Source organism: Chrysoperla carnea, chromosome 2 (assembly GCF_905475395.1).
Source record: "Chrysoperla carnea chromosome 2, inChrCarn1.1, whole genome shotgun sequence".
NCBI lineage: Eukaryota > Metazoa > Arthropoda > Insecta > Neuroptera > Chrysopidae > Chrysoperla > Chrysoperla carnea.
The window spans coordinates 2,978,236-2,990,517 of record NC_058338.1 but is presented as its reverse complement, the minus strand read 5'-3'; the positions used below and the strand labels follow the sequence as shown (position 1 = coordinate 2,990,517).

The 12,282-nt window shown below is 31.0% G+C and overlaps 1 protein-coding gene across 1 annotated transcript; it reads right to left on the bottom strand.

Moving 5' to 3' along the window:
* Nucleotides 1-1,568: 1,568 nt before the first annotated feature.
* On the bottom strand, nucleotides 1,569-7,988 carry LOC123293974 (transient-receptor-potential-like protein). Its single transcript, XM_044874996.1, has 18 exons — nucleotides 7,871-7,988; nucleotides 6,749-6,986; nucleotides 6,509-6,651; nucleotides 6,250-6,430; nucleotides 5,957-6,148; nucleotides 5,620-5,854; nucleotides 5,366-5,518; nucleotides 4,756-5,145; nucleotides 4,328-4,451; nucleotides 4,070-4,265; nucleotides 3,667-3,861; nucleotides 3,396-3,621; nucleotides 3,105-3,225; nucleotides 2,960-3,043; nucleotides 2,650-2,897; nucleotides 2,286-2,585; nucleotides 2,001-2,209; nucleotides 1,569-1,874 (listed from the first exon to the last, which is right to left on the bottom strand). The coding sequence occupies exons 1-18, from the start codon at nucleotides 7,972-7,974 to the stop codon at nucleotides 1,641-1,643; spliced, it is 3,573 nt and encodes a 1,190-aa protein (XP_044730931.1). The 5' UTR covers nucleotides 7,975-7,988; the 3' UTR covers nucleotides 1,569-1,640.
* Between the last annotated feature and the right edge of the window lie 4,294 nt (nucleotides 7,989-12,282).

Here is a 12,282-nt window from a genome sequence, read left to right as displayed (position 1 = left end):
CAATAATAAAGAAGATTAAATTCTGCATCGAAAGAGTATCTAAACTTCAAATTCGATTCAGTGGTACAGCCGAAATCAAAAGTTTGAAACCGGAAAAATTTCTCATTTAATTACTAACTTAAATTTTTCGACTTTCCATGCCATCATATCTTTGAAAAAGATTTTTTTGTTCAAATTTGTCTAGCGTGTTTTTTCCAAAGCGGTACATATTTAGACCGTGAGTATATTTTTCGTCAAACCTAGACATAATAAGCTTGAAAATGAGAGATGAATAATAGAATTTGATAAAGGAATAATCAAGATAAGGGTAAGACAGAAACAAAATTGCTAGAGTAATAATATATCAGATAAACTTTTTGCTGAAATCAATATCATTTGAGCCGTCTAAATAGTAAATTTCTGGAGGGATTTCTTCAAAAATACTGTAATATGAAGGTTATTGGAGTATTTCAAACCAGTGGTTTATTTTTATACATAATACTTATCTATTCTATTCTACTAATATAGGGTAAAATGACAAATTTTTCTATTTCTGAAACTGACTGATTAGAAAAGATTTAATTAACTGTGAGGAAGCAATTGTTTCTAAATATCTTTTAAATTAGTTAATTTGAAACTTGGCTTTAGAAAAATAAATCTGTTGTAACTTCTTAATGATTTCTTCCATTTTAGGAGAACATCTATAAAATCTGTTACATTCGAATTTTATTTGCCTAATACAATTTTTATTTAAATTTATGGTATTTTTTCGTTAAAAATCTTATTTGGCTGGCTTGTTTTTTTTCTAAGCGGTACATTTTTAGATCGTCAGACTATTTTTCTCCATAAACCAGCAGGATAAGTTTGAAAACGAGGGGTAAATATGGAATTTGAGAAAGAAATAAAGAAATTATGGCATGGACAGACAAAAACATGCTGGGGAAATAATATAAAATTCTAATTAGAAAAATCTTCAGAAGATTTTCGATTCAAATCATTAACAAGATAAGGCTTTATTAATTACTGCTTTTATTAATTTTGACAATTTCTAGATTAATTTTTGGAAAATCGAAATTTTTCTAATGTGAAAAATGTTGCAAGTGCCCAAATCTCCTTTATATTTTAATCACTTTGAAGAGGGGATGAATTTTTGGTAGGTTTATAAAAAGAAACCACTCAATGAAAATTTTAAACAATTAGATTATTTTATTAATATTTATTAAAAATAAATAAAACATTTCACATTTTTTTGTTTATGTTTAAAATCATCCATCATTACTTCAGTTGTCACTAATATTATAGTACAGTAAAAAATCGGCTAATTAACGAAATAAACCGATCAATTTTTGCTAAAACTTTATGAAATGTGTTTCTTAATTATGAGCTAGTTGCGTCAATTTATTTAAGAAATAGGCAACTTGTATTGCGTACATGTGAGTTTGTCAACATAAATGTATTATACATTATAACATAAATGTTCTACAAGTTGCCTATTTATGAATTTTTTAAGATTAGCAAAAAATGAGCAAGGTTTTCATTTTTCTTTATTCTGTTACAAATTTGACTGTACTATGGCAAAAATTTTACTCATCAATATTACGATTTAATCGTAAATTGATTTTGATAAAATTTCATTTTCCTTTTTTTCCAATTTTCTGATTTTATAACCATCCGGTTTTAGGTTGACGTTTAATCGTACTAACATCCTCAATTTTACGAACTGGTCGCAATGGTTCTGGTGAAGCTGCTTTTTCTTCTTCTTCATCTTTCTTGATTAATGATTCTGTACTTGGTACTGATATCATAGCTGATGTACTCTCTTCTTCACTTGGCGTTGCCGGTTCTGGTTCCGTTACTTTAACTACAGGAATTGGAGATTGAATTCGTGATGGTTCCTAGAAGAAATTTAAGGTTAAAGATAATAGTTATGAAAGACAAAGATTTCTAAAGATCATTTCTTTTCTGATTACTCCTTGCAAAGTCTTTCTAGCTTTCGAAAACGAATTAAAAAATAATCTTACAGGTGTTGGTTCTGCTGGCTGCGGTGTCGGAGGTCGTGTTTTGACTTTAGCTGGTGGTGGAGGAATCGCTCCTGGTGTAGATTGTGGTGGAATTTCTGGAGCGGCTGGTCGACTAACAGATGTTTCTATTCCAGGCGCTTTACGTTTGATCACTTTGGGTGGAGAATCTCCATCGGTTCGACGAATTGGTATTAATGGTGTTTCATCACCTAAAAATAATTGATTAATCGATCATTTTTATTTGTTCAATGTCAAAATCGCTATTCTGGTAAGTATTTATTTCACCTGTTGGGGAAGCAATTGAAGGAATATCTTCAGGTTTCAACGGTGGACTATCAATTGATATAAGAGGTGGTGGAGATGCTATTGATGGCACGGGTGATGCAATTTCTGGTGGGGATGTAGTATCATCGTCTTTTTGAGGTGATGGACTTCTGGAGACAATTGGTGTTTTCGATATTTTTCCTGATGGAGTCGGAGTTGGCCCACGGGGTGTCGGAGCCGGTGATTTTTCTTTCAATTGTGTTGTCAACGCTGAAAGACCTAATGCTGGAGATTTTGATCCACTTATTCCTAAAGATTTTCCTAGAAAATATTATTATTAGATTGTTTACAATTGATGCGATAAGACAAAAAATAAATTAGGAACCTTCACTTGGTGTTGGTGTTTTGGACAACGGTGTTGGAGTAAACCGTCCCCCAGTATCTGCAGAAATATCTTTTAAGAGACTCATTAAATTTTCACCACTATCCACAGGCAAATCAGTTGGAGACGCAGCTCGAGACATTCCGGGTAATGGACTTTTAAGTACCAATTTTCGAGCTTCTTCCATTGCTCGTTGAAGATTTTGTTGATTTTTGTAAGCTTCGCGATTGTGACATCGTCCAATTTGTGAACTAAAATTTTTGATTGAAAATATACTAAGCTGAAGCGAGTTTCTATCGATTAGTATACTTACGACTGACAAACTGCTCCTTCGACAACTTGACCCCATTTATAAGAACTGGAAGTGTTGACTGCAAGTCGTGCAATTCTTCGGAATCTATTGACATTACATTTGAAAATAAGGGTCATATCTTCGTATTAATTCAAAGTGAACTTACTTTGAAAGCGGATTATCTTCAGCCTCAGCTGGTGTTTCTTCTTCCATGGCTGAGATTGGTGCGACTTGGAAATCTTTCATTAATCGTCGTTCCCATACTTTCTGATTTCTACCCAAAACAGCTATAAAAAAGAGAAATTACTGTTATAATTTTGTAATTTGTTGGCCATAGGTCGAGGTCGTATTGTTTTGGAAAAGTTTTTTTCTGTAGCTTGCAGAATTAATTTATTGAAAAATAATAACTGAATATCTTCACATGCCGACATGATAAAATGTTCTCTAAACCACTTACTTTTTTCTTTCTTTTCCGAACTAGATATATCCATGCCATTGCGTTCAAATACTTCCAAAAGTTCATATCGCATTGCTGAAATATCTCCTTTAACTTCATTAATATCGTCTTCAGTGACAACATCTTCTTCCATCTTACGATGCATAGCAGAAACATACCGCCAAACTAAAGCTCGCATTACAGCTGTATATCGAATATCACGTTCTTTTTCTTTACCTTCTCGTTTCTAAAATCAATAATGGGAAAATATTAAAATTATATGCCTCCTAACAAATCTTCCCGTTTTACGAAAGTTTACCTTCGATGACATTTGTTTTAATTTATCTTTCTTACGTAATCCCAACATTTTAAACATTAATTTTGGTGTAGGCATTATATTAAATGGTGGGGGTAAAGTGGCACTTTCTTCAAAATAGCTCATCCATAATCGTGTTCGTGCAAATTTCCATTCAGTATCAGAATGTTCCTAAAAAAATTCAACTATTATAGAACAAGTAAAAAATAGATTATAGAAGTTTTTTGAAGTTTACTTCTTAAGTGATCGAATAACCTTACGTTTTTGTGCTAGCTACAAAGCATCTATTGTTTGAAACTGACAACAGCCTGACGGACACATCGCACTACACAAAACTTAAGTAGTAAACTCCAGTCGTTAATCTAAAATCATTCCTTACTTCAATAATTGCATACGAGTTGGACATCATAGCGATGAGTAAGTTCAACAGAACAATTACGTTAATCACCGAGTATGAACCGAACATTAATAAGCCCCAAAATCGTGTGTATGATTTAATACCAGCTAATTCAAAACTTTCTAAGCCCACCATACCGAAACTGGCCCAAAACAATGATTGTGATGCTTCAAAAACACTAAAAAAAACAATTGTTATTAGGCTATTAAGATTCAATTTTGAAGTCATGGCATTGTATACTTGGCAAAATATCTCCATTTCATACAAGAATCTCCGTTATTATCCCAATCAGGAAGACCTCCTGGTAAATGGTAACATTTTTTCTTTTCCATTTCAGCATAATACCAAAGCAATTGGTTCAAACCTGTTATGGCATCAAATAATGAAAAATTAACTCCTGTAGATTAAATCGTAGATTTTTCTACACGTGACTAATCAATTAGTCAAGCTTAAGCTTAATTTTTATGAAATCTCTGATTAATTCTGAAAAAGTCTTCTAGAAGAGTCTAAAAACTTGTTTAAATGCAGCCTTCAAACTGCTTAGTAATTTTTTGATACTTTTTCAGAATTTTTTAGACTTACTTTTTCTTCTAGAATTCTTTTTCAGAACATTGCAAGACTAAATTAGACTACCGGCAGAAAATATTAACACCAGGGAATTTACGTACCACAAGCAAATGCAAACAATACCAGACTATAGATAAAGAAGAATTTCACAATATCGATAACCATTCGACCTAACGAAATTTGCAGTGGTCCTAAATGTGGATTTATTGAGAATAGATGAACCAATTTCAATGCACTCAAAATATTGGCTGCAGCAAATAAACCTTCAGCAATTAATTGTGGATCAAATGCATCCCAATTTTCACGTGGAATATAACGATGTGATGGATCTTCGGCTACTTCATACATTTGTTGAATGTATGCCACTATTCTTAATATTGCTGTTCCAACGTACACAGAATTTCTGGTAAAATCAATAAAATTCCACATATTTCGTAGATAGGCTTGCATTCCTTCTAAGAATATTTCAGTCGTCTCTTCCCAAATGAATCCTGAAACAAACGATGATATATTTTCGACTAAATCCGTTTTTTTTTTTAAATTTTATGTTATCACGCTTTTGAAATAAGCCAAATTTTTAATAGATAAATTAGCCCCCGAAAGAGGTCCCAAAAATGTATATATTGTGATCAAGGGGCTTTGAACTGACAGTTACCACAAAAAACTCGCTGGATATTATTTTGCAATTTAAATAGTAATTTTGGGCATTACCTAACACATACACCACGACCAGCAGTTCTAAATATGTTGGTCCTTGTCCTCTTTGTCTTTTTAATTGTTCGTCCAGCCATATTTTCATAGATTCAGTGCCAAACATTTGTATAATGTGAACTTCAGCTCGAAGAGATACCAAAATTAGAATTACTGAAATCAAAATTAACAGAATAAACTTAGAAAACAAAAATTATGAATATCACTTTGAAAAAAGCCACTGGCGAAACTTGGAAATGAAAATAAAAACTTACATAAGAAAAATAAATAAGCTGAAGCGTGAATTAAAAATTTCATAAATGGTTTTCGCATTAATTTTGCAGTTGGCGTATTCGGTGCAAAAATGTACAAAGTACAATACATTGGAAAGAATAATGCCACACGTATGCATATCATTAATTTTTGAATTGAAGTTTTTCGTCGAAAACCTGGTACACCTTCATACCAAATTGATGCCAATAGTTGTTGAATATTTGGATGAGCAACAAACTAGAAAAAGAAGAATTTTTCTAAAATACTTGAGACGAAAATCGCTTGTATAACGATTAAAAAATTGCGCTTTTGCTTTATCAAAATTATTTAAGCTTTTACCTTTTTCTGTTTATAATTGATGGCCTGTTCAAGTCGAGCTAATTTCATATGATCACCATCCTCGAATGGTAATTCATCCGGATCATGGTTTAAAATAATCGCCAATTCTTGTGAGCTTCGAGATTGATCTAGTAAATCGACAGCAAACTGTTGACATTGCATACGTAATTCTAAATAATCACTTTTACATTCCTGCCAGAAAAATTAACATTTTCATCAGTGACTCCCACAATAAAGTAAGTTTGGTGATTCCGTATTCTTAATAAATGGTTAAGTATTACTGGACTTTTTACCTGTTCTGCAAACGCTAAAGTACGTAATTCCCAGGACAATTGAAACGCTGTTAAAATTGGATCACTGGATGACAATGCCATTAACGACGGACTAGATAGTGCCCGATATTCATTGACACGGGACAAAGAATGGCGTAATGAATCTTCAGTTGATATTCGGATACAATCATCACAGCCACATCTTTCGCAAAAAAAAAATGTTCAAATATAATGGAAATTATGAAAAATATTAGAAATTATAAGGACTTTTTTTGTTTACTTGATATCATGAGGCATTGGTAGAGTTGCTCCACGATCCAAAAGAATTTTTATAATTTCGTAATTATTTTTATGGGCTGCCAAAACTAACGGTGTAATATCTGGTGAAAATGTTGAGATGTTGCTATCCACTTTTTGCCAACTCTAAAAAACATAAAGTTAAAATTCAAAAAATTTTTGATCTCTCTTTTGGTGAAATAGTTGCAAAAGAAAATTGTTTTTTCTGCCCGCAAAAACTTACATAAAGTTCGCCTTCTTTATGAATAATTTCTTCATGCTCTAAAAGTAATTCAACAGCTTCCACAAATTCATCGTTGATTGCATGTAGCAATGCATCTTTTGTTTCCACACCCAAAATAACCAGCAATTCAACCATTTCCATATTTTCACCATTTATAGCGATTGTTAATGCTCCTCGACCCAAACTATCCACGCAATTCATATCAATATGATGTGTGCGATGGGCTTGTTGAAGTATTCTAAAATCAACATTCAAAGAGGCATGTCAAGTTATTTCTTTCTCTCAAAAAGTTATTTTTGATTTTGTATGGCCAGAAATATTTTACTTTTGAAAGTGTTAGACAAGTTTGTTACAAGTTTGTAACGCTTAAAAATATTGATGCTGCGAACAAAATTTGGGTGTATAGGGGCTGATAAAATTATCTAATTACTACATTTTCGATTGTCCGAAAACAGACATGAAGCTGAAATTTTTATAGCGTTCTCAGGACGTAAAAAGTGAGTGTAGATCAATTGGCTTTTGGGTCCGTAGAATTCAGTTTTTAAACCGTTGGAGAAGGAACAAAAGTTGTGCAAAAAATGTTCCTTTAAAAATTATATACAACTTTATTTTGAAACATTTTTTCATAAATATCATTCTTTACTCGTGAGGAGCGCTAAATAGGAAAAAACTTTGGTGTTCATTTTTTCCAAATTTATAAAAGATAAGCCCTTGAAAATTTACAGGCAGCTTCAACTAGTTTGCTTGTAAAAGATTCTCGAAAACGAAAATTTTGAGATCCAAAACAAATTGTAAACATTTGTAAGGGCTAGGTAGCAAAATGTTAAACAAAAAAGACTTATTCAAGGTCAGCTGATTGATCTGAACAAGTAGATTCATTATTTCTAAACAAAACTTTTCGAAATGAGTATTTGCTCCTCGAAAATGGTAATGAATACCCTTAAAAGATAATTCCTTTTTTTAAAAAATAAAATAATTTTTTTGTGGTATAATTATTTTTTGTAGCCAAATTGGTTTGACTTTCTCTCATATTGGACCTAACTAATTTCTTGTCGAAAATTAATTTCTTGTTGTAAATTTTAATCGAAAAAAAGCTAAATAGTTCGCCATATTATAAATTACCTTCGAACATTTGCAATATCACCTCGTTCAACTGCCAATAAATACTTTTTTTCTTCATAAGTTAATGGTTTTGGTAATGTTGGCAATTCATAATTACTTTTCATAATACCAGTATCGATTTCGATTTCGACCTATTCAAAAAACAAATTGGTTAAATTTTCGATTATCTCAAATTTTATTTTAAATAATTACCGTATCGCTTTTACCATCTTCGCCTTTTTCTGGCATTTTGTGGCCTATTTAGTTTCCTTTTTTTCAATTATTTACTCGACCATACACTTAGAATTAATTAATCGCTTGATGCATACCGATTGCATCAAAACTGCAAGTTTGTTTCGGCCCCCAAATTAAACAAACTTGTGTTACGGTTTCGTTAAATTTTGGAGTATTTTTTCTCAATTATATTTTGAATAATAATATCAAAATACAATTTGAGCAGTTTTTTTCAAAATCGTTATCACTTTTAAGTAATAATACAAATAAGTGATAACGTTAAGTTCTTGCACATCTATTCGAAACCGTAACACAAGTGAAAATGACTTTGAAACTTTTTGTTAGGAATCAAAGAAGTCTTTCGAAAGTTAATCAATCGATTGAAAGTATTACAAAACTATTATATTATGCATTTTATAGGGTGGGTAACTTAAAAAAAGTTCGAAACATTATGCAACTAATGTTGTACTAGTTCGACCCGTGCGAAACCGGTACCCGAGGCCACACTGTACCCGTGGCTACAAACAACAATTTAATTGTTTCAATTAGTATAAAGAGAACAGGTTTAAAAAATATTTGTATAAAAAAATAGCTTAATAGTTGTGAAAAATCTGTTGTTCCGGCTTCAGGATGTCCTCTGTATTAGGAGAACATCTATAAAAACTAACATGTTTGCCTAATAAACTTATTATTTAAATTTATGATATTTTTTCGTCCAAATTATTATTTGTCTAGCGTGTTTTTCCTAAGCGATACATTTTTAGACCGTGAGTATATTTTTCGTCACACAGAGACATTATAAGCTTGAAATGAGAGGTGAATCATGGAATTTGATAAAACAATAAGAAAGGTAAGGACAGGACAGAAATAAACTTGCTATATAGTAATAATATATAAGAATTAACTTTTTGGTATAGTTCACTCGATATAACAAATTGACTTTTTGGTTTTAATACTTTTATTTAATTAGATGGGATTACATTTACAAATGCAGGTAACCAATAATATACCTATATAAAAAGTGCATAATAAACTGGGTAACATTTCCTAGTTTTTATAATAAATGGCCATGAAAATAGATTAAACATGTTCTCAATTATTTTGTACGCATTTAATTACTTTATAAGTATGTCTCTAAATATATTGTATATTTAATTATATTATTGTAAATTGTTTTAGAAAATTTGTGAATCAAACAGTTTTTGGGGAGTCTCATCGCGACAGAATTGATCTCCGAGGTTGGTTCCCAGGATAACTCGGTTATTCTGGACCGCAGGTACTTGGATTCCGATTCTATCACGATATTCGTGTTCAGCAACGCCAAAAATTCCCCAAGTAACGAGAGCTTGGACCGATTATATGACGCATTTTCCGAGAACTTCAGGAAAATTTCCCAAAAACCTCCGAGTAACAAGTTTGGAATCATTTTCGATTAATTTCAAATGAAGTTAAAATGCATATTATTTATGCAAATTGCATATTTTTAATTTCTAGCGAATCAAATGCCTAAAACCGCATTTAAATCCGTCTTACTGTTCAAATTTTTTGAGCCACCTCTGAATATTCTTTTAGGTCGCCCTACCTACGTGAGTATTTACAAATAGATTTAAATACAGTCAAACCTGGATAAGCGAGTGTTCAAGGGAGAACAATCTCATTCTCGCTTATAGAGGCTTCTCACTAACCCGAGTTTCTCGCTAATGCAGGTACATGGGTAGCGTTTCTCTCTTATAGAGGTACGCAGCAATAACAAGTCACAGTAAGTACGAATGTAGTAAATTGTAGCTATAGTTCCTCCTAAATAATATAAATAAATAAAGCTCGACTGTCGCTTATAGAGGTATAGATAAGTAGCAGTCTCACTTACAGAGGTCCATGAGGGAAAAACAACTCTCTCTTACAGAGGTTTTTGTTTCTCGGTAATAGAGGTTTCGGGAGCTTTAAATGACGGGTCCTGGCTATTACTCTCACTTATAGAGTTTTCTCACTTATCCAGTTCTCATTTACCCAGGTTTGACTATAGTTGATAATAATTTAATTGGCTAAAAAATCGTCTAAGTACTTTACAATTGTTATTTACAAGATAATTTAATAAAAAATTTATAAACTTTAAAAAAATTTATTGTGTACAACAAAGCAGACGAAAAATTCAATAGAAAATACATTATATTGTACTTTAAGCGCATAAATTATAACAGTTCCAAGATTTAGTAGATACTGAGACGTTTACGTATATATATATATATTAATTTTAATTTCCTAACGGGACACATAATCCTGTGGGATGACGAAAGAAAACTATATATACATAGAGAGAATAGGTAATAGAAACTTTACAATCTTACAAGGTATTTCTGTTCTAACAAGAATCATTACCGAAAACTTGATTGAATATGTAATAGAACATATAATTTATTGTTGATAAATAAACAATGATACTAAGAAGAAGCTGTGGTGGTGGATATGACCTTTAGATGCCAAAAAAAAAACTTTAAACTTTAGGTATATAATTTGTCTATAATACTCCAGGAACTGTATGAAATAAAACATAATCCATGCTATCTAGAAGCAAAAAATTTTGTCGTATAAATGTAAAAATTCTATGAATTTTAGCGTTTTTTTACTAAGTTTAGTCCCAAGTTTGTTACGCTTTAAAATACTGGTGCAACGAATAAAATTTTGTTATAGTTTTTCATAAAATTACCTAATTAGTCGATTTCCGGTGGTCTGTCCGTCTGTCCGTCTGTCCGTCTATCCGTCTGTGTACACGGGAACTCAGAAACGAAAAAGAATATCAAGCTGAAAATTCCATAGTGTGCTCAGGACATAAAAAGTGAGGTCGAGATCTTAAATGAGCAACATAGGTCAATTCGATCTTGTTTCCGTAGGACCCATCTTGTAAACCGTTAGAGATAGAACAAAAGTTTATGTATAAAAAATGTTCTTTATAAAAAAATAAACAACTTTTGTTTGAAACATTTTTTCGTATACATCACTGTTTATGTGTGAGATTGCAAATTAGGCTATACAAAAAGAAGCCATCTATGAACAGTTATAAGAAGTAACCAAAGATTCGAATCACTTCATGAATAGTTAATATTGTACAGGTTTGATTATTATTTGGTGTCGTTTTTACGATTAAAAAAAGGTTTAGTTTCTTAGGTTACGATTATTATATCTGTAGCTAATTCATAGCAAATTGATCACGTGATACCAAAAAAGCTAACGCGCGATAAACTTGCCAACAGCTTTCATACGTCTTTTTTTCGATTTTCGTAGTAAAAACAATATTCTTCTATCAAAAAGTTGATTATTTTTGTAAGTAGTAAGATCTTAGACATTTTTAAAATCCCCAGGACATCTATTTTCTATGAAAAACAAAAGTATTTACAATGAGAATAAATTTTTATTATTAAATTTGTTTATATTTTAGAATAATGGAATCATATTTTCTATTCGTAGTATCATCATATTAAATATATATTTTTTTAATATTCATTTAATAATAATATTCTATAAGACACTAGCTGTTACTCGTCTTCTTTATTGTATAATTCCTTTTTATTTTCCGGGATAAATGAAATTGATATACATTCTTACAATAAAAAAAACTGATGCCTCCAACGCAGGTGTTTTTCTTTTATATACAGGATGCGTCATTTTAATCTATACACCTTAATATCTTGTTTTTTTGTAGCTAATCAATGAAAAAATAACTTAAATAAATGTTGCAGAATTTAATGGGGAACATCATGTTCTGATATTAGATTGGACCTGGTTCTTCGGGTTTCTTTAATATAAGGAATGTACGAGCAGAATGGATTTAGGATTGAAATTATTTTTATCTTATTTTCAACTTTGATGATGAATTTTATTATAACTTCATGAATGTAGATAAAAAATTTGAATAAAATTTTTCGATATCTGTCCTAGTTATCGAAATATCGATAGATGATAAAAGAAAATTATGAAATTTTCAATATTTTGATCGAGACATTTATTTTTTTACTCATTTTTATCATCTGCAGGAATGATCAGCTTTTTAGGAGGTATGGAAAGTTTCGGTAAATCAAATAATACAAAAAAAAATTCAACATTGACTTTTCAAAAACTTTGATTTTTATTTTTTTAGAACTTTTGAAATATTTACAAAATATTATTTATTTTTTTAAAGATACAATTTTTTTTCGAATTTATTA

Coding starts and splice junctions, on each gene's coding strand:
- LOC123293974 (XM_044874996.1), bottom strand. CDS start 7,974: ATGAAAAGTAATTATGAATTGCCAACATTACCAAAACCATTAACTTAT. Junction 6,652..6,748: donor ATAAAGAAGGCGAACTTTAT/GTAAGTTTTTGC, acceptor TATGTTTTTTAG/AGTTGGCAAAAAGTGGATAG. Junction 2,586..2,649: donor AACACCAACACCAAGTGAAG/GTTCCTAATTTA, acceptor AATATTTTCTAG/GAAAATCTTTAGGAATAAGT.